This window comes from Emydura macquarii, unplaced genomic scaffold, assembly GCF_026122565.2.
Source record: "Emydura macquarii macquarii isolate MOO-44397 ecotype Brisbane River unplaced genomic scaffold, CSIRO-AGI_Emac_v2 contig_1348, whole genome shotgun sequence".
NCBI classification, from domain to species: domain Eukaryota; kingdom Metazoa; phylum Chordata; order Testudines; family Chelidae; genus Emydura; species Emydura macquarii.
The window spans coordinates 11,844,385-11,863,781 of NW_027131485.1; the positions used below are offsets into that span (position 1 = coordinate 11,844,385).

General features: G+C 40.3%; 1 protein-coding gene across 4 annotated transcripts in view; it reads right to left on the reverse strand.

The window, feature by feature from the left end:
- Window positions 1–17,912, reverse strand: part of AXIN1 (axin 1) — a 132,507-nt gene extending 114,595 nt beyond the window's left edge. For 3 of the 4 annotated variants that reach the window (XR_010920361.1, XM_067551170.1, XM_067551172.1), the window contains exons 1-2: window positions 17,711–17,912; window positions 14,435–15,403 (exon numbers count right to left, since the gene is read on the reverse strand). Coding sequence is in view for 3 of the 4 variants with exons in the window: in XM_067551170.1 (XP_067407271.1) it covers window positions 14,435–15,312 (878 nt within the window). In the remaining variant the exon portion in view is untranslated. Of the gene's footprint in view, window positions 1–14,434; window positions 15,407–17,710 lie in introns of all 4 variants that reach the window. The other variant, XM_067551171.1, reaches the window with a different exon arrangement.
- Between the last annotated feature and the right edge of the window lie 1,485 nt (window positions 17,913–19,397).

Genomic DNA, 19,397 nt, shown 5'->3' on the forward strand with positions numbered 1-19,397 from the left:
GTAGATGAAACAGTGGTTAAAATGCTGGCAGACTCTCCTGTCTACACTAGTGTTTCCATCTTTGCTTTGACTGGTGGAGCTTCAACAGTGGAAATTTTAAAGAAAAAAGCTAGTATAGACAAAGATGTGTAAGATTTACCTTAGAAAGGATTTATATCTGTAGCACTCAACCTTAAACTGCTGAGACAGCCATTTACTCAGGTGTGTAAACATCCCAAGCTGTAAATTGGAAATTGAGGGAAGTGGCAGAAACTCTTCTCACAAAGTTAACTGCTTCTGTAACACCTAAAGAGTGGAAGTAGATAGGAGACCTAACTTCCAATTCCTAGCTCAGCCACAAACTTCCTGTGTGACCTTGGGCAAGTCAATTAGTCTCTCTCTGCCTTGGTTCTTCACTTGTAAGGTGCAGTGATATTTCTGAGGAGAAAATCCATTAATGATTGTGAATTGCTCAAGGATGAGTGTCCTATAAGGACCTAGATAGCAAAACCCAACCCCCACATCTGTTTTTAGGATCTCTACCAGGGTCCTGTCCCTGGAACTTGCTTAGGGGGCTTTGTGTGTTGCCACTGCAATAGGTGGAAAAGCAGTTTTCTCCCCCAACCTCCACCTCCACACATTCTAGTTTAAATGACTTGCTCATCATTGCATCTGAGGTGTGTGGTAAAGGGCTAGACAGATCCCATTCTTCCTGGTCCCCAGGCCACTGCCCTAACTGCACAAGCATCTTTGTCTGCATCTTCTGCTAGCACTTGCCTCTTTTACGATAGTCACTATATTTAAAGTCCATCAAGTGCAATGATTGGTTGGAGCAATTCAGCTTTGACAGGTTCATTTCAAAAGGCTAAGTGGATGAGGTTTGATCTTCCACCATATTAAATACCTAGGTTTTACTCCCCACTCTGCTAGAATGACCTTGTGCAACTTCTCAGTTATCTTATCTGAGAAATCATGGGGAAGGATAGTTGCCTCCCTCTTGGATAGGGATATAAGGCTTTGGTCAATAAGAAGAGCTTGTGAACTGCACAAACATTAATAGCAGTTGTAAGAGGAGAAATCAAGCAGCAACATCACATTAGAAGGAAAAAACAAATAAAGTAGAACAGTTCGTCTACCTAGGCAGCACCATAACAGTGAATGGAAACCTCAGGAAGGAATTGACATCCAGGATAGGAATGGCATCCATACCATTTATTAAACTCAAAAAGATATGGAAATGATACACATTCAAAAATCTTCAACTTAACGTAATCTCAGTGCTAACATATGGCTGCAAGAGCTGGAGATGTGCTGAAGTATTAGACAGAAAACTAGATACCTTCAAAAATAAGTGCCTACAAAAGATCCTGGGTGCTGGAAGGAAAACAATCACCAACAAAGAGCTCAGAGCAATCACCAACCAGCTGCTTGTTTCCACTAGAAAAAGGAGGAAGTGCTGGCTATATTTGGGGCATGTACTCCGGATACCCACATACAGACTCTCACATGAAGTCATCAAGTGGAAACCAACTGCTGCAAAGAAACATGGGTGCCCAGGAAAATAATTTAGAACTTTTAGAAGGGAGGGCAGAAAATTGACCTCAACACCATGGAGCAGATAGAAGCAGCAGCAGATGGCATAGAGGAATGGTAGAGACTAGACTAATTTCCACTCTTTGCACCAACTGGCATGGGGAGGATGTAAATGTAACGTAAGACAAGACAATATGAATCCACATCTTCTGACTCTCAGGCCTTTGTACCTTCCCCCAGGATAAAGGATATTTTGGACGGGGGGGGGGGGGGGGGTGTCATCGCTCCCTTTCTTCAGTGCCTCCCAGTCAGATGTCTACACACAGTGCTGATGTTCCATACGTTGCTCACAGCAACCCAGTGCACCACTCTGTAGCTCCAAAAACGAAGTCTAATAACTTTTCAATTATTGTGTTTTGATGCCTAACAGATTTCAGCAGGGCAGGGCAGAGCAGGAATAAAAGTTGTCTGAGATATTGCCTGTAACTCCTCTCCACCCCAATCCCTGCAACAAAAAGTATTACAAAAATTGGTATTCTAAAAGGAGGAGGAGTATATCTCGGTAACCCCTTAAACAAATGACCATAAATTTGCAACACAAACTCTGGGCTCTGCACTGACATACCAATTTTCAAGTCAATTGACTACACACATGTATTTGAAAGAACTTGGAGAATACAGCTTTATACAGAAACCATTGTAGCCTTAACTATTTATTGCCTCATAACAGAGAAAGATTTGGAATAACATGGTAAGTGGTAATACTGAGTTATGACATACTGCTTTATGCAAAAGTCTAACCTACCTTGACCAATGGCAGTGGCAGATTAATGCATGTGCCCACTGGGCCTGTGCTCAGGGACCCCAGTCAATCTGGGGGCCCACACAGAACCCCCCCATTTCTAGCATCCCTGGGCCCCCAGGGTATGGGAGGCCCACATGTTCTTTGTGCCCCAATAAATCTTAATCCGCCTCTGCCAATGGTAACATCTTACAGAACTTCTGAGTGAAGATTTCCTGGAAAATGGACCATGGTACGTTTCAAACTGGCAGAAAGATAAATGAGGAGACAGATTTGTCTCAGATCATAATCGGAACCTTACTAAAATACACAGACTTGGCAAAGGGAGGTTCAGAGAAGCCCCCGTGGCTTCCCTGTAGTACGGAAGAGACCCTTGCTTTGCAATGGGCAAAGAAAGAGTCAGAAGGATAAATAATATAGGACCTCAATTTAGAGAAGGATTTTTCCTACTGTAGTTGAGAGAGACCAAGACTCTTGTATGTCTAGTTGGACAAGGAGCAAATTCTGCTTAAAGCAGGAAGTCAGGCAGTTTATCCTCTGGAACTTAAAAGCATGTTTTAAAAACAACAACTTTATACATGTCTCTTTAAAAATTATGATTTTGAGGCATCTAACAAACAATTAAGTTTAAAAGGGTTGACAGACCCTTTAAAAGATGGAATTTACTGTTCTTTATTTCAAAAGATTCACCTTACTAATTTGTGGCAACTGTAGGTTTGTCATATTAATACTGGTGTCAGTGTTAAATATTAGTATTGCAGGTGTGATTTTTGAAGTTAACATATAAATACTGCATTTTTAGAACAAAAATTGATTTTTGGACAACAAATTGTCATTAAAATAACTGTACATTGCTGGGGGTGTGGAGCTACAGCAGATGTATCTATTTTGTAGATTCCAAGGCTATAGAACTGCATGTTCATGCTAGGTAGGCTGTAATTAGTTAATTACTGGCATTAGGTTTGAGGACATTGGACTAATTTAATATCCCATACAGACAAGAGTGCAGCTGCTCCTCCAGACATGGGTTAACTGCCAAATTACCATCATTAAAATGAACTGAAAAAGTTCTGATAGTCCATTGTCACAGAAGAGCTTCATAATAAGCCACTGATTGCAACTACCCCCAGCCAATAGCAGAGAAACACTTACACACAGAGAACACACTTTATATACTGCCCATCAGGGCAAGGGGAAAAACAATTGCTATTTTAGTTTGCAGTATAGTCAGTCACCAAATAAATGTCAAATTCTTTCAGAGAGATGTTCTAAATTATACTTGCAAAAGATTTGGCTTTTTAATCATTTCAATTTCTGCAACTAAAACTTTTACAGCAGAATGAAAGAAAAAAATCCATACTGAAACATTATGCCTATTTTCACAGACTATACCTAATTGTGTGGGTGCTTGCTTTTGTCATCTTCACATATTCCATTTAACACACATAATTAACCTCAGTTTCTATCTAATTTCAAATCCCTCCACATAGGGAAACCAACTACTCCAGTGCACTCAGTGGCAGATTCCAAATTAAATTATTATACTACAGCTCCCAATTGTAGCTTAAAAGACATGGGTCTTATGAAAGATCTGGGGTTTTTTCTTTTCAATGACTAACTATAATTTCCTTAAAAGATTTAATAATGAACCTAATAATCCAATGATGATATTTCTATCAACTAATTCAGGTGTCAGTGCCTCTGTTACTGTCTTCTGAAAATGTCACTTTCCTGCACTAAATTAATAGCCACTTTTCAAATCAGAATTTTCTTTTCTTTCCACTAAATATTTAGGATTAAATATGTTGAATAAAATGTACAGCAATTGCTTGATACAAATGAATCACCCTCATTTTTTACCTCACTTAACTATTGTGATCTACATAAACTGAAATCAAAACAGCAACAAGCTGAAAGCTTTGGGGTAGTTAGCTCAAAAAATCTCTGTATCTGCCCTGAAGATGTCAAAATATGAGCAATGACCTCTATTCACTGCCACACCCACCCACTGCTATGCTATTTATTTGTGTACTCGTCTGTAGTGCTGACTACATGCATATCATATAATAAAATACAAGCAAACTAGAACAACTGTCCAAAATTGACTCCACACATCCACATACAGATCACAATCCTGCAAGATGATCTCCACTGACTTTGGTGGTAGTCCTTGCAGGAAGGGGACTAAGACTTTCCCAACAACCTGTTCAACCTAGTGAAATGTGGCTTTGCAGCACGACTTGATTGTTAATACATCCAGATTCTGACAGATCAATGAAGAAAGTTGAGTTCCAGACGCAATAACTGCACAAATGTACTGCATTCTGAGATGATACAGGAAAAATTAGCCCCCCAACAGCCCCAACAAAGTACATCTCTGAATTTAAAAAAACAGTTAAGGTTGACAAGGCGCACAAATGTACCACATGGCCCACTTACTAGGCATATTCAGCACAGATTTCTGGGATTGGTTCAATTTTCACTAAGCTTTTTAGTACTCATCTTTTTTGGAAATTGCAAAGAATTCAAAATTACTCCAACTATATTTCTCAAATGTACAACAGAACTGTAAGAAAGCTGGGGTGTACATATTGATAGAAACATACAACATTTAGAAATATGTATGAAGCTATTTATAAAATCAGGGAAAGTGTCTCCATGAAAGATAAGACATCTTTTAACAAGGAGTTTGCAACTTATGAATTTATTGCTGATTTCTGAGCTTCAACAACTGATAAGCCCAAGGATACTAGAAATGGAGAAGCCAGCCTAAAAACTCTTAGTCGTTTCAAAGACAGTTTAATTCTACTTAAAATACTTTTTTTTTAAAAAAAACAATGCAAGTTTTGTGATCTGAATAAGATTCAATTCAATGCAAGGAAACATACACAGTCAGGGATGGGAGCAGAGAGATAAAATTGTCATTGCTTACCAAAAGAGATGGCCAGAAGTTTGCTGTCTCTCTCTCCAAAAAGAAACCCACCCACACCCAAATCCACACCCAAAAACAACAGATTAGCTATTTCTTCAATTTGATTTGTAAATAAGGCCTTGTTTACACATAAAACACTGCTCTGGTTTAAACAACATCAATTTTTAACTCAAATCTGAGCAAAACCCTATAACAACACATTTCTAATCGTTGATATAAATTAAGTGTGTCCACACATGGGCTCACATCAGTTTAACTACATCAATTGAAAAACGGGATTTAGTTAAACCAGTGCAACTTGATTGTACAGAAGGGCCGCTCAGCAGGAAGAAGATAGACTTTCGCCACATACACCTGGCTAGAAGGCTTTCTTGAGCACGGCTCCTACATGATTTTCTAAATACAGCCATTGGTCTAGTCAGACTCCAAAATTATTAATTCAGCTTAACAATGGTGATTGCAAGCTCCCAATTCTAGAGGCAGATATAATCTCCACCATCATTTCCAGTTGTTTCTCCTAACCTACCAGCATCACCTCAGTCATGTCCAACCGAGCCTCAGCCAGCTCCATGCCCCAGTCGCCATCACATACTGGATCAATGGAGATAAACACAAAGCTGGTTGCCATCTGCAGACTGAAAGCACTGCTGCCCAAGTCTCTTCATTATCCTCCCTACTGGTCCCGTATATACACTGAATATGAAGGATGATAAATTAGTATCCTGTGCTACTCTGTGAGCATGAAAGTGCCCTTGGAGTTGACAAGCAATTACCCAATACAACCCTTTGGGGCCTTTCAGCTATGAGAGAACAATGCTACCCCAACGTAGCCCCATGCACTCCTGCCCGAGACGGCAGATGAATTAGCAATGCCTCATGATCAGCAGTATGGAGAGTAGCTGGCATATGTGATTTATCAGCAGTGACCCCTGATTGTTGTCCATCACTAAGGGAACATCAACCAAACAAGAGCTGGACCAAACCCAGGTCTGTACCCAGATTGACATGGGTCAAGATAATCTGAGACAACTAGATGCTACAAGAACCATTTTGTCACAACCTTCTCAATAACCTTACCTAAAAAGGGGAGGCACCACACCGGACAATGGCTGCCTAGACTGTCTATGTTAAAAGATAATTTTTTGAGCAAAGGAAACATGCAAGCCTCCACTGAGGCCCATGGCATCCTGTTCTCCCTAACAGACACACTGACTAACTCCAACAATAACCGACTGCACTGGCCTTCACCAGCCAGGAAGGACTTGACTCGGACACACAGATTGTGGCGTAATATTGGCTACAAATCAAACAAAACCATTTTTTCTGGAAAAAAAATTCAGGTTTTACAAAAAACACCACAAAACAGAGGACGCCAAATGACTCTTTTTCAAAGCACATTATTTCCCCAAGGAAGAGAAGAATATCTTGTCCAAGAAAAAGCTTGTACTTTGGTAAACAGAATAATCTAACTCTCCTAGTGAGGTCTAACACTTTTTTGTATCTGCCCTCAGATACAGGTATACCTTTAGCAACTATTTGAGCTTTCAGTAACTAGCCTATTATGAAGTTTCAGCCAGACCAACCCAAACATACTATAACATGTTCAGTTAAAGCTGAGCTGGCTACATCACAACACAGGGTATAAAAATGGTCAAAATTCAACTATCCTAGGTTTTTACTTCCGCAATTTTCCACCACTTCAATGCAATGAACTGTGACACAAACTTCTTCACCAACAGAAACTGGGGTAGAAATCTGGGCCTCAAAATGTAAACACTAACAGCAAAAACATCAAGATTGCATTCCATCACCACGTTTCAGCTTCTTCCTAACATGGACTCAATATGACATTTTAATTTGGGATCAGTTATGTTGGCTAAGCAATGGAAAGATTCTATCGCTTCACTGAATTATTTTTCCGTGTTCTCCCTATGTAGCTCCAGTTCTTCACTGTTAGTTAAATCAAGTCAGATTTCCACCCACTGCAAGAGAAGTGTCACACTAAGTTGTCATGTCCGTCTGAAACCTCCTTCAATTGTTTCTGTAAGTCTAATACCTCGCAGTAGAGCACCACATTATGAAAAAACGTGCTATGTTTTGATCATAGTTCACCTCATGTTTGGTGAAAATTTCAACACTGATAGTATATGAATGCAAACATACAGAATCTTCTAGAAAGTGTCCTTGGGAAACCATGACATCTATCCTTTTTCAACAAGCCAACCAAATTAATGGTGATTGACAGCATTTCTGACCTTCCATAAATTGCTTTACAACTGTGTTGCTTATTTCACTATGAGGTTTAAATAATAAGCTTAGTATCCAAAAATCAGAAGTTTAGGATCATTGTATCAGAGCTGTTCTTGCTTTTAAAACTTTATTTTTTATTATCTGAGCAAATGGCTGTCATACTTTCCTCTACGTTCTTGGATGGCATCTTCACCAATTTAACTTAATCTGTGGTTTTCTTTTTAGACATTAAATCAATTTTCCTAGTATGAGATTCTTGAAACCATTATTTCTTAGGATAAATTAATGCAAAAATGGTTGGTTAAGTGCTCATTTTTTATTTTTAGATCTTCATTTAATCTGTGCTCTCTCTTCACTTGCAACATCCAGTGGTGGACCTGCATGTTCAAATCTATCCAGTGGAGCCGGATGGATAAAAATCAATTATTTAGATTCTTTTGTTTAAATCAAGTTTTTTTATTTAATTGTAATATATTTATCTCTTTAAAAACGCCTATTTAAAATTAAATGTGAGATGCTAAATTATGTTAGGGCCTACATTTTCTATAATGTATTAAAATCATTTAAATTAATTTTAAACAAATTATATTCAAGCAGTACACGTTTGCTGCCAAGTCTCAAAGAAAGTCAAACAATGGAACTGGTGGAAGTCACTGGCTAAGCACTTGGAACCAGAGTTTGCTGAAGTGCTAAGCCAGCTTTTGACAGCGGTAGCCTCCTTTTCTGAGGTGCCGAGAGAGTGTTTTTTCACTTCGGTTTATTCAACTAATTCAATTCAATAACTACTTCATTCAAAGTTGAAAAAACAATCGGGAGTTGAAAAAAAGCAGGAAAGCTTATTTTTCTCTTCCAATTTAGGATTAAAAATAAAGTGTAGAAAGATGAGATCTACTAGTTCTAAAATCTTTAAGGACATGGGTTCCAGAAACAATCAGTTCATTTCACTAACTACAGATACTTCCTTTGTTTAATAACTTAGTTTTAAATACAGAACGTGCTTTGATAAACTTATAAAAAAGTATCCAGCATATTTTAAAAATTTAAATGCTGTTTTTATGCACTTTTAATTGAAATATAATTTCTATCTAAATGCTCTTTAACAAGTCATGAGTAAAAATTAAGACTGAATAAATGTATGTTAAGCTACATCAGTGGTTCTCAAATGGTGTTCCGCGGAACCCTAGGCTGAGCGGAAGGGTTCCGCGAAGAAGCTGTACCACGCCGCCGAATGTTAAAAAAATCTGGCGCCGCCAAAAACAGCCCTGAGAGTGCGCCGCCGAATCAAGCAAACACCACGCCGCCGAAAAGAGGAAGATTTCCTTGACTTTTCAGCGGACAGTATGGCATGGGCGGGCAAGGGTTCCGAGGGTATGGCATGGGCACGCAAGGGTTCCGTGGGGGGAAAGAAATTGAGAAACACTGAGCTACATAATAGTTTAAATAGATTTGTATAGATACAATATATTCTCCTAGTTAGCAAAAAATAGTGCTAATATATGTTAAAGTGAATCAACCATTTCTTTTTTTTTTAGGAAAATAACTAAAGTACAAATGCAAAACAAGAATAAAATTGATTATTTAAATCTTGCAGAATGGATTGATGAGTGCTTCAGTTATTCCTTTAAGCTGACCATTTTGTGCTACAATTAAGGCCAGGTTGCTAGAATGAAGAAGGTTGCAGCATTCTTATCAAGTTAATGTCTTTGATTTTCAATTATTGCTAAAGCACAATCAACCATTGATCTTTTCCATATGGTGGATGTTGAAGGTGACCAGAGACCACTCTGAATTTACCTGGTGTTGAAGTGCTGCTGGAAGGCCTTGAACAGCGACTGAAAATGATCACATATCTATTTTAAAGTATTAACTGCAAAATCACCAAACTTCTTCAAACCATTGTACTACACTTCCACTTCAATAACAGTTTCATTCAATGCACCATTTGTTCTTGAACAACGTAAAGAAACCACTTTTTCACACATTTTGAGATAAGCACAGATCTGTTCAATTCTACCACTTAACTTCTGACAATGTTTACATTTTACTTTAAAAGAATTAAAGATAAGTACCTCCATCTATTCAAATCACTTGTTTCCTATTATTTCCTTCAATTTTGGGCAGGCTGAATCACATAAATTCACATACTGATGTTTGATAATCAGTACACACAATTATCTGTTTTCAGTATTAATCAGCAGATTTCACAATTATTATAGTTGGAATGAAGAACTACCCACCTAGTGCATTCAACACTGCGAAAACTGAAAAATAAGATTAGCTACCCAGCTTCATATAAAAACTACTTCATGTTATCAGACGTCGTGCCCACCTTCCACAAGTTTCCCAGTTCTACCAATTCAAGCCCTCTTAAGCAGAGGTGCTGCTGCACCACTTGGCTTGAAGTAGTACTAACACACACCAAAACATGGTTTCCATCAGCAGCACCTCCACTATAAAAATTATTCCAGCATCCCTGCTCTTGAGTCAAGCTTCCCACTATCCAGCATAAATTGCAGTAGATTCCACCCTTTAAGCATGTTCCCCCTCCAATCACCAATTATGCCACCTATTTGCCCTCTCTAATGTATGTCACGTTCATGTAGACATTTCTGAGTGAACACCAAATTTCAAAAAATTTCAAAAATGGAAAAAAAAATCAACCACCACCAGTAGGTTGCTTTTTCTGAAAAAAATAGCCAAAACAGTTGTTGCGGGATGCTGTTCCCTTGATTACCACTACCAAAACAAAGCTAAGAGAATCTGCATGTAAGGTATCTTTGAAAACAAAAAGTTAATTATTCTTTAAAAAAAAAAAAAAAAAACCAGAACAGTAGCTGGGTGTTTATGATCGTATAAAGTAAGTATGACCTAACTGTTTAACAGGAGGTTTTGTAATTCTTATTTTATTGTGCTTTTTAACTGTAAAACAGGACACCTAGAGCTCCCGATGGGCATCTGTAAGTGGGGAGTTCTTCTTAGACCAAATCTAGAGAAATAAAATAACTAGTAGAAGAAACCTGCACACACAAAAGAATGTGACATGTAACCTGACAACTTAATAACTAGCAATAGGGTTCCAAACCTTTAAAATGTGCAGGTTTTATTAGAATACTTCAAAATAAACCTGCAAAAGCAGTTCTGAGGTAAAAGTTTAATTTCTGCTCTTCGTATCTCTGAAAAATCCGATCTGGTGATGTCAAAAGAAGGTTAATGAAAGATTTAGTCACACTCACTACCATGTTAGTGTCAGTTTTGGGAGCTGTGCATTAATACACAAGATCTTCTGAGTTACCTTCTTTGAAGTTCACTGATCCATAACCAATGTCCAATTAATTTGCAGTAGCTACCTATAATGACTATTGATTGGCCTTTTCCTACCTATACAAAAATACAGTAGATAATATGACACTTTTATTTTAAACAATATTCTCCAAAGTACACATGAATATACAACACCTTTAGGAATGACACTAATAACAGGCTTAATTTAAATAGTTTGAGCAAATATTTATATTTGCTTTATTTTCATGAGAGGAGGTATTTAACACTTTAAGCATCTTATGCTGCAAAGATTTGAATCTGACTCAAAATACACGTTCACAAAAACAGAAATAGTTTTAAGTTCTAATTGTACAAATTCTTCTTTAATCAGTTTCCATGGAAGTCAGGCAATATGCAGAAGTTAAATTCGGAGAAGATTGAACAGAAAAAAGCTAATATCACTACCCTTTCAATAACAAATTGGAAATTATCTTACATACAAAACCAGAAGAGTTGTGAAAGTGTTCAAGACAACCAAAAGCCCTACTCTTGCAAATGCTTATATACAACAGGACTCTATATATTTAAGTAGTCCAACCAGCTTCAAAGGCACTACTCACGTGAGAAAAGCAAGGTGGATTAATTTAAATTGAAGTGATTTTAATCATGATTTAAACCAAAGATTTTAATCTTGCTTTGCATTTGTACTTCTCAGATATTTTCCTAAAGAAAAGTTGATTCTTATTAGTTGGTATCATTAAAACATGTTACTTGGGAATTAAATATAGCCTTTTCCATTAAATTTGGTTTTTGCTTTTTGTTAACCAAGAGGATATTGTATCTATATTCATTTAAGTAATTCTATAGTTTAATTTAAAAATATTCAGATTCTTAATTGTTACATTTTTATTAGACTTGAAAAAACAGTGAACAATACTTTTTTATTTAGTAGATTAATATTTTTACTTGTCAAGTTCTATTTGGATGGAAATTCAAATTAAATTAAAAAATACACAAAAACATTTTTAAATGTTTAGGGAAATGTGGTGGATACATAAAAACAAAGGTTTCACAGAAAGTTTATCAAAATAGTTTTTTTAAAACAAACTGATTTATTAAACATAGGAAGTCTTAGCTGTAGTTAGTGAGTTGAACTGATTGTTTCTGGTCACCCTGTTCTTCGAGATTTTAGAACTAGTAGATCTCATCCTCTCACACCTTGTTTTATTCACAAATTGGAAGGGGAAAACAAGCTTTCCTGCTTTTTCATAACCCCCAACTGGTTTCTCATCTCTGAATGAACTACTATCATTGAACTAAACTAGCTGAATAAACTGAAATGAAGAAAATATTCTCTCTCCATTTGCAGAAGAGGCTACTGTCAAAAGCTGATTTACATTTTAAACACAAGTTTGTTAGCCAATGGAGTTTAGCCAGTGACTTCCACCAGTTCAATGGTTTGACTTTCTTTACAGCTTGGTAGCAAACACATAGTGCTTTATTTATTTTTTAAAATAATTTAAATGATTTTGATAGATAATAATGACTTTAGGCTTTCGCATAGGCTTTCATAATTATAAACAAGGGTTTTTTTTAATTGTATTTAAAGAAAAAAATCTAGATTTAATTTTAAAAAAAATCAGATTTAAAAAATTTTTTTTAAATCCACTGTGGAGAGAAGTACTCAGGCACATAAGTGTTTGCAAGAGCAAGGTCTTAATGTTTAAAAGTCAGACAACTCAAAATAACTGTTGGTACACTGTACCCTTGAAGGACTTTGGTTAGAGGAGGACCTGTTCTACAAGGATGGATTGGCAATTAAGATCTCAAATTACTTTTAGCTTATGAGCTTTTGGGGGGTGGATTATGTCTACATATATATTTGTACAGCACCTTTGCACAATGGGTCCTCTGCACGCTAGTGTGATACATATATTAGGGTTTTTTAAAACTGCGTTCCTATTCAGTAATTCCAGGTATGGAAATGCCTCTGACTTAACTGCATATTGGTGGCAAGAATTTCCAAAAGGCACCTGACAGTGAAAAATCTGTAGCCATAGTTACAGACTGTTGGGCACAAACTTTCATAAAAGTTGCATAGCCCTGTTTATTTTTTTCTGAGATGCATACCCTGTATTTAATCCCACCTCATATTGCTCTGATCTTGTAGGAAAGCCTCTGAACTTTATGAGCCTTATTACACAGTGCCACTATTTCACGGTGCAGTGGTCTTAACAGTTTTAAAATGCAACAAACAAGTATTCAACAAATACATTCATGGTATTTCTCCTAAATCTGAGAAGTGCAGAATTGCTAAATACTGTTTTGTTGCCGGTTCTAGAAGTGAGAAAATTGTACCTCAAACAAATTATTTCTCACCTTAAAAACTATTTATCACTTAAATAAAAAAATACTTAAATCATAAAATTTTCTAAATCTTCCCATATAGTAAGTACCCAATTGCTCAGTCAAAATGCACTTCAAGAAATGTTCATTTTTATTAACTCCACAGGAAACTCCCAGGACTTGGGATTTTGTTTTTCAGACTCTTGATTAAACCAGCAGGGGTTCACATGAATTCCCCCTTTTTTCAAAGTTTCACATTCAACATTCCCTCCTCAAAATCTGTAAGAAAACAAGGATCAAAATGAAAACACTTCAACATCTGCAGTGGGCTGAGGCTTTGCAGAGGAAGGGATGAATTTCCAGCTGCCAGCCTAAAGGGACTGCTGAATGAGATTAAATCCATAAATACTGTCTCATAAGGCTGGGGCAGCTTTGACCAGGACAGTTTTAGCTGCTTCATTTCATAAACTTCAGAAAGTGGTCATATCTTAGCCTAAAATGGTCTTAAAACAAGGCAATTTTATTTCAAAGAAATAACATATTATGGACATGTTCTGTTGATCCAATTCGGCAGTAGAGTAACTTATTTATGAAAAACAATTATTTAGAAGAAAGGAAAGATCTTTAAGGGAAAATAAATAGTTAAATTTGGCAACTCCTAATTTTGGATGGCACTGGTAGAATCTACTGTCAGGAAGCCCTTGAGACCAAATCAAAATCACTTCCAGGGATTGCTATGCACCCCATTTGGTACACACGAATATTATGGGTGCCATAGGTCAAGTGACAAAGAACTTGTAGTCATCAGCTGTTAGTCACATTGAGCATTCCCTTCCGTTTTACATAGGAAAGTCCTATTATGAGTGTGCAAATCCACAACCAAACCACTAAATATTGACACTCCTCCCCCCACAGGCCTAATGTGAACCTGGAATTGCAGCTCATTTGAATCAATCATTCTTCGATGTACAGGAGAGGACTACCCATGGCTTTCACCAGCCGCAGCTTCAAATCATACTCTAGCATCAGCTCCTCAAGACGAGAAACACGCTTCGGGTGTGATTAATAAAAATCAGAGAGATAAACAGTCAAGTGCAGTTTTCAGTTTCAAAAGATATTTGAAACTGACTATCCAAAAAAAAAAAAAAAAAAAAAAAAGGTTTCATTCCAAACAAAATTACCAAATGAAAAAGTAGCATTCATCCCAAAAACTGATAAACAGTTCCACGTGCATCCCCAAATTCACAACGGCCCCAAGAAGCCCACATGGCTTTTACGAAAGTTCTACAGACACAAAACACTAGAAATTTAGTATCATCAGGCTAACGTACCTGAACTCTCTTCCCTCACTATAACGCCTGGTTGATGTGGCACGCTGTGTTGCTGTCTCCAAAAGCAGCTTCTGAGTGAGCCTGCTGGACGGGGCTGAATCTCTGCTGGTTTCCTCTTCAGTGTCTTGGTCACACTTCCACTCCTCATCCTCATTAAGAGTAGGCAAATATCCAGGTAGTCCTTTACCTGTTCCAGACCCTGAGCTCTGATCACTATAAATTTTAGGACTTTCCCCACCTGTCCTTGTATATTCCAAATAAATATCTGATTTAAGGAACAAAGGATAGGTATTATCTTCTATCATGCACTGAATCTCAGTTTGGGCCTGGTCAAACATGTCAGGATCAATTTGCAGTTTCATGACACAATCTTTTATGAAGCTTTTCGTGGCTGGTTTGATTTGCTGGGACACTATCCCATTACTGTCAAGAATGTATTTTTTGTAAATAGCTTTAGCCAATTTGAGCCTCTTTTCCTCATTGGAGACGCAGGGCTCTAGCTTCCTGAAGCCACTGCAGGCAAACCAGAAGTCCAGCAAATCTGCACAGTCCTCCTGCTTGAGGAAAGTCCTGAACAGATTTATCCCATCTTGATCATCCAACAAGGAGTGCAACGACTCAGCCCATTTCAAGTAGGGTGGAGTTGGAGAAGCACTCCCCTCAGGTTCATACCCCAAATCCAGATCAGAGCGCCTCGGTGTTGCTGTGGAAGTCTCATTTTTAATCACATCACTTTTACTAGAGTAGAAGCAGTGGCTGATCGGCCTTGGATCTGTAGAAACTAGCTCCCCCTCCTCACCAGGGACTGGTGGTCTTGGAGCATCTTCGGTGAAGCTTCCCCCAAGATCCAAAGGGAAGCCTTTCCCCTGGACGTTCATTTTTATGATGCCTGCTTGGACAGGAGCAATGAAGGAACAGGCTTAGTCTCGAAACACCAGTATCAGTAGTTCCAGAATGAATGCGTTGATCCTGCTGAAACAAATGACAACAAGATTAAGAAATATTGCAGATAAGAATTCTAACAGATATGATTTTTTTTAGCATACTCCACGACTTCTAAACTTCCTATTACTGAGGTGTCTAAATTTAGAAGAAACTGATGACCAATCCTAAAAGAGGATTTATACAATTTCTTAAATAGGGGATTTACTTTAATTTTTAACGTATATATTTGTATACCAGACTTAGATCATTAAATATATAAGATCTTTACATAGCTAAACACCAGGTAAATTCACATCCCCATAATAGTTTTGGAATTTCTTTCAAGGCATGAGAAAATATTCTGAAAAAACTTCCAATTAGCATTAAAATCAAGAATATTACTTAATCAAGCATGGATAACTTTCAGTGCAATCAACCATCATTACATACTAGGAAATTCCCCTCCAATCCTTAGACATTTTGACATTGCCTTAGCACTTTTAACAGACAAGCACTTTAAGCATTAATCAGGGTAAATGAATAATATATTTTAGTGAAATTAAAATCATAATGTACGGATAATCATAATACATTTCAATCCCAGAACATTTTGCATTATTTCTCAATATCACTGTTGTAATAAATTAGCATAATGTAAAAATGGTGTGTATTGTGGAGCACTACTAAATATTTCATTATACTTCATGGAATGGAGGGTATTTATTGAAGTTTCATGTAAGCCAACAAATGTTATTTGCTGCTAGTCACATTTCTAGTCACCACCAGACAATGAGAAATAAGCAAACATAATATATTTAAAAATAAAAATTTGAATCAACATGGTGCCGCAGGTGTTTCTTTATGGAAGCAGGAGTGGAGATGTACAACCTCTGGTACCTACTTTTGTACTAAGACAATACAACTTAAATTCTTTAAAGACCCTAACAAAAGTCTTGTGTTACAAAATATTGGTGAGCTCAAAAACCTGAATGCTGTAAAGCTGCAGCTGTCTAACAAATCACTTCTTTAAATGGACTAACTCAATTGCATATGAAAATATACCAAGGAAAATAATTGACATAAAAGCCTCTCTCACAAAGCTCAGCCTATACAAATGAAGCTAAAAAAATACAGATAGAAGGTACCCTTACTATTCTTAAAGACACCCAACGGATTGTGTCATCACAAAACATAATAAAGTGGGAAACAATCTGTCAAATTGATTTTAATTCCTAGATAACTGTGTGTTTCAGCTGTATCTGTGTGATCATGACACCAAGAGAAACTGTTACTCATTGCGACTACTCCGCCAAAACTCACACACCATTCAGTTGCTAGGCTGAGGTTTGCCTTAGCACCTGTAATTTAGTATATTATTTCATACAATGCCCTATTTACAGTAGGTTTCTCATCCATCACTAGAACAATGAGGTCATGGAATTCATTTGATCTTCACAATAAAGATCCTAAAGTTCCCAGCACCTAAATAGCCTACATAATGTTTCAACCTTTTCACCGAGTTGAATCTCACACTCAGAAACTGACACACGAGCCATTTTGCTCACGGTTGCAAGAAAGGCTCCATTTCTCACTCCCGAAGGAGCCCTTAGCGTTTCGAGTCTGGAGAAAGCTTGAAGGCACCTCAGTAAAACGCCATGCCAGGTGAAATGTGGGCAAAGCCCAGGTGCATGGTGCTGAGATACATGTACACTACAGGCGAAGGCCCCCATCCCGGCACTCCGTGCTAGGACGTGCTGCCCAAGCGTGGATCGAGGCCTTGGTGCACAGACCGTAGGTTTTCATGCCAGTGTCTCTCAGAAGTGGCCGGATAATTATCGCCCCCCCACCCGGGAGCTGCCAAAGGGCTCCCGGCCGGCAAGATCCCGGTGCTCGGCGGCTCCCGCAGCCCCGGGCCAGCCTGCCCGCCTGCCTCAGCCTCCGGCGGAGCGCTGCGGGCTGCGGCAATGACAGGGGCAAGCCACGGCTCCGCCGGAGCGAGCAGGACGCGGGGCCCGGGACCCCCACGGGCCGAGCCGCCAGCCCCAACCTCCAAGGGGCGAGCGCGGACCAGTCGCCCGCCGGGGACCCCAGGACTGGAGTCCGACCCCCGCCGCGCCCCTCCCGCCAGCCGGGCCGGGGACGCCGGAGCCCAGCGCCCGCGGGGAGCTCCCGCACGCCCGGCCCGGCCCGCTCCCCTCCCGCCGCCGGCGGCCCGGAGCCGAGGGCGGCCTAGCGCCGGCTCGGAGCGGGCCCGTCCCGGCGGCCCCACAATGGGGCGGCCTCCCCGGCTCGGCCCCGCGGCCTCGGCGCAGCCAGGCTAAGGCCTGGCTCCGGCCGCTCCCGCTTGCTCACCCGCTCGGAGCAGCCGCGGCGCGGGGCCCGGCCCGGCCCATGCGGCTCAGCAACGGCGGCGGCCGGGGGCCTCAGGCGGCGGCGGCGGCCGCGGGGAAGCAACGCAAGGCGGGCGGCCCGGGGCCCCCATGGCCGCAGCCGCTCGGTCGGTCTGGCGGCGACACGGAGAGCAGCGAGCCCCGCACGGCTCAGCTTGCGCCGCGGCTCCAGCAGCCCAGCCGGGAACGACCGGCTCCGCCGCGCCCCCCGCGCCTCCGCCCGGTACTGCGGGCAGCGCGCCGCGCCGGGGAGGGAGCTCGAGCCAACCCCGAGGCCAGGACTCAGGAGAGCCCGAGCCAGCGGTCGCAGGAGGGCCGGGCTGGCCCCTCCATAGGTTGGGCGGTGCTGAGGAGAGGAGAGAAGATATCCACTCTCCCCCCGCTAGCTATAGCTTCTCCCGTGCCCCCCACGCACACTGCCGCACTGCACTCCTTTCCGTATCACACGGCAGCGAGTCAATTCGTTTCCAAATCTGGCAGCATAACACTGCAGAGGCCAGCTCAGTTTCCTGGGTCATTTTAAAAAAGAGGGCACTTTGCAAGAAGAAAGCTATATAAAACTGCTCCTTTTTGAAACGTGGTCCTGGACCGACTGACTTTTGGGGGCTTCTTCTAAGCTAAATAAACACCCTTCTCACAACATCCACACTCTGACATCATAGCCATAAGCCACTTGAAAAATTAAATACAAAGAGCTTGTCCCCTTATTCATTGTAACCTAATCAATCTCCAGTAAGAAAAGCCATCAGAACTCAGCTCCATCAGCGTCTCCCCATTTCCCATGCTCCAAGGGCAGTTACCTCTGCAGCAGCTGCAAGCTCCCTTTTTGTAATAAGGAATGGCCTCCCTCCAATTCTTTTCTCTCTCCTCCAGCACTAGGCCCACTGAGTAAGAAGGGATCAGGAAAGAAGGGAAATTGAAGGTCACTTCAGCAGAGCCCTAAATTTGTACCTTTGCTCCAACAGCAAACATCCTTTTGCTGCACCTCTCTGGTTTGCCAGAGGAAAGCCCTTGTCTACAGGGCCAAGTTAAGGCACAGGCACAAAAGGCCAATGCCTAGGGCCTTAGCTCCTGGAATCTTGTGATTACATCAGCATCTCAGTTTCCATAAACACAGAAAGTTAACTTCTAGCCCTCCTGATTGGGAAGAATAGTTTGAAAACAGGACGCAAGCGTAACTGATGTTGTGTTATCTGTCTGAGTCTGCAGAGAGGCTGATAGAATAGCTCTGAAGCGGAAGAACTGCTCCATGCAGCATGTTATCTCTGAACCCCACTGCTCTGAGGAGGTTGGCCCACCCACCTCAAATGCTGGGACAATAACAGAGGAATCTCTGCTGCCACCTCTGCTGCTCCCAAAGGGAAGGGGAACCTGCAGCTGCTTCTAGGCAGGCAGGCCCATCTCTCTGGAGGGTTCTGCGGGACCTCCTCACTGCAACTCCAAATAGGGAGACAGGGCGACAGGGGCCTCAGGTGGTGCTGTTCCTAAAGCACAGATTGCCTTTGTCCAACCCAGCCTGTCCAGGGGACCTAAGTAGAGCGACCAACTTTGCTGGATGGAAATATGGGAAAACCACATGAAAAATAAGGAGCAACGCTTTATTTTAAGGGGCATTTTAGGAAAACACCATTTCCCTTAGCATATGTATT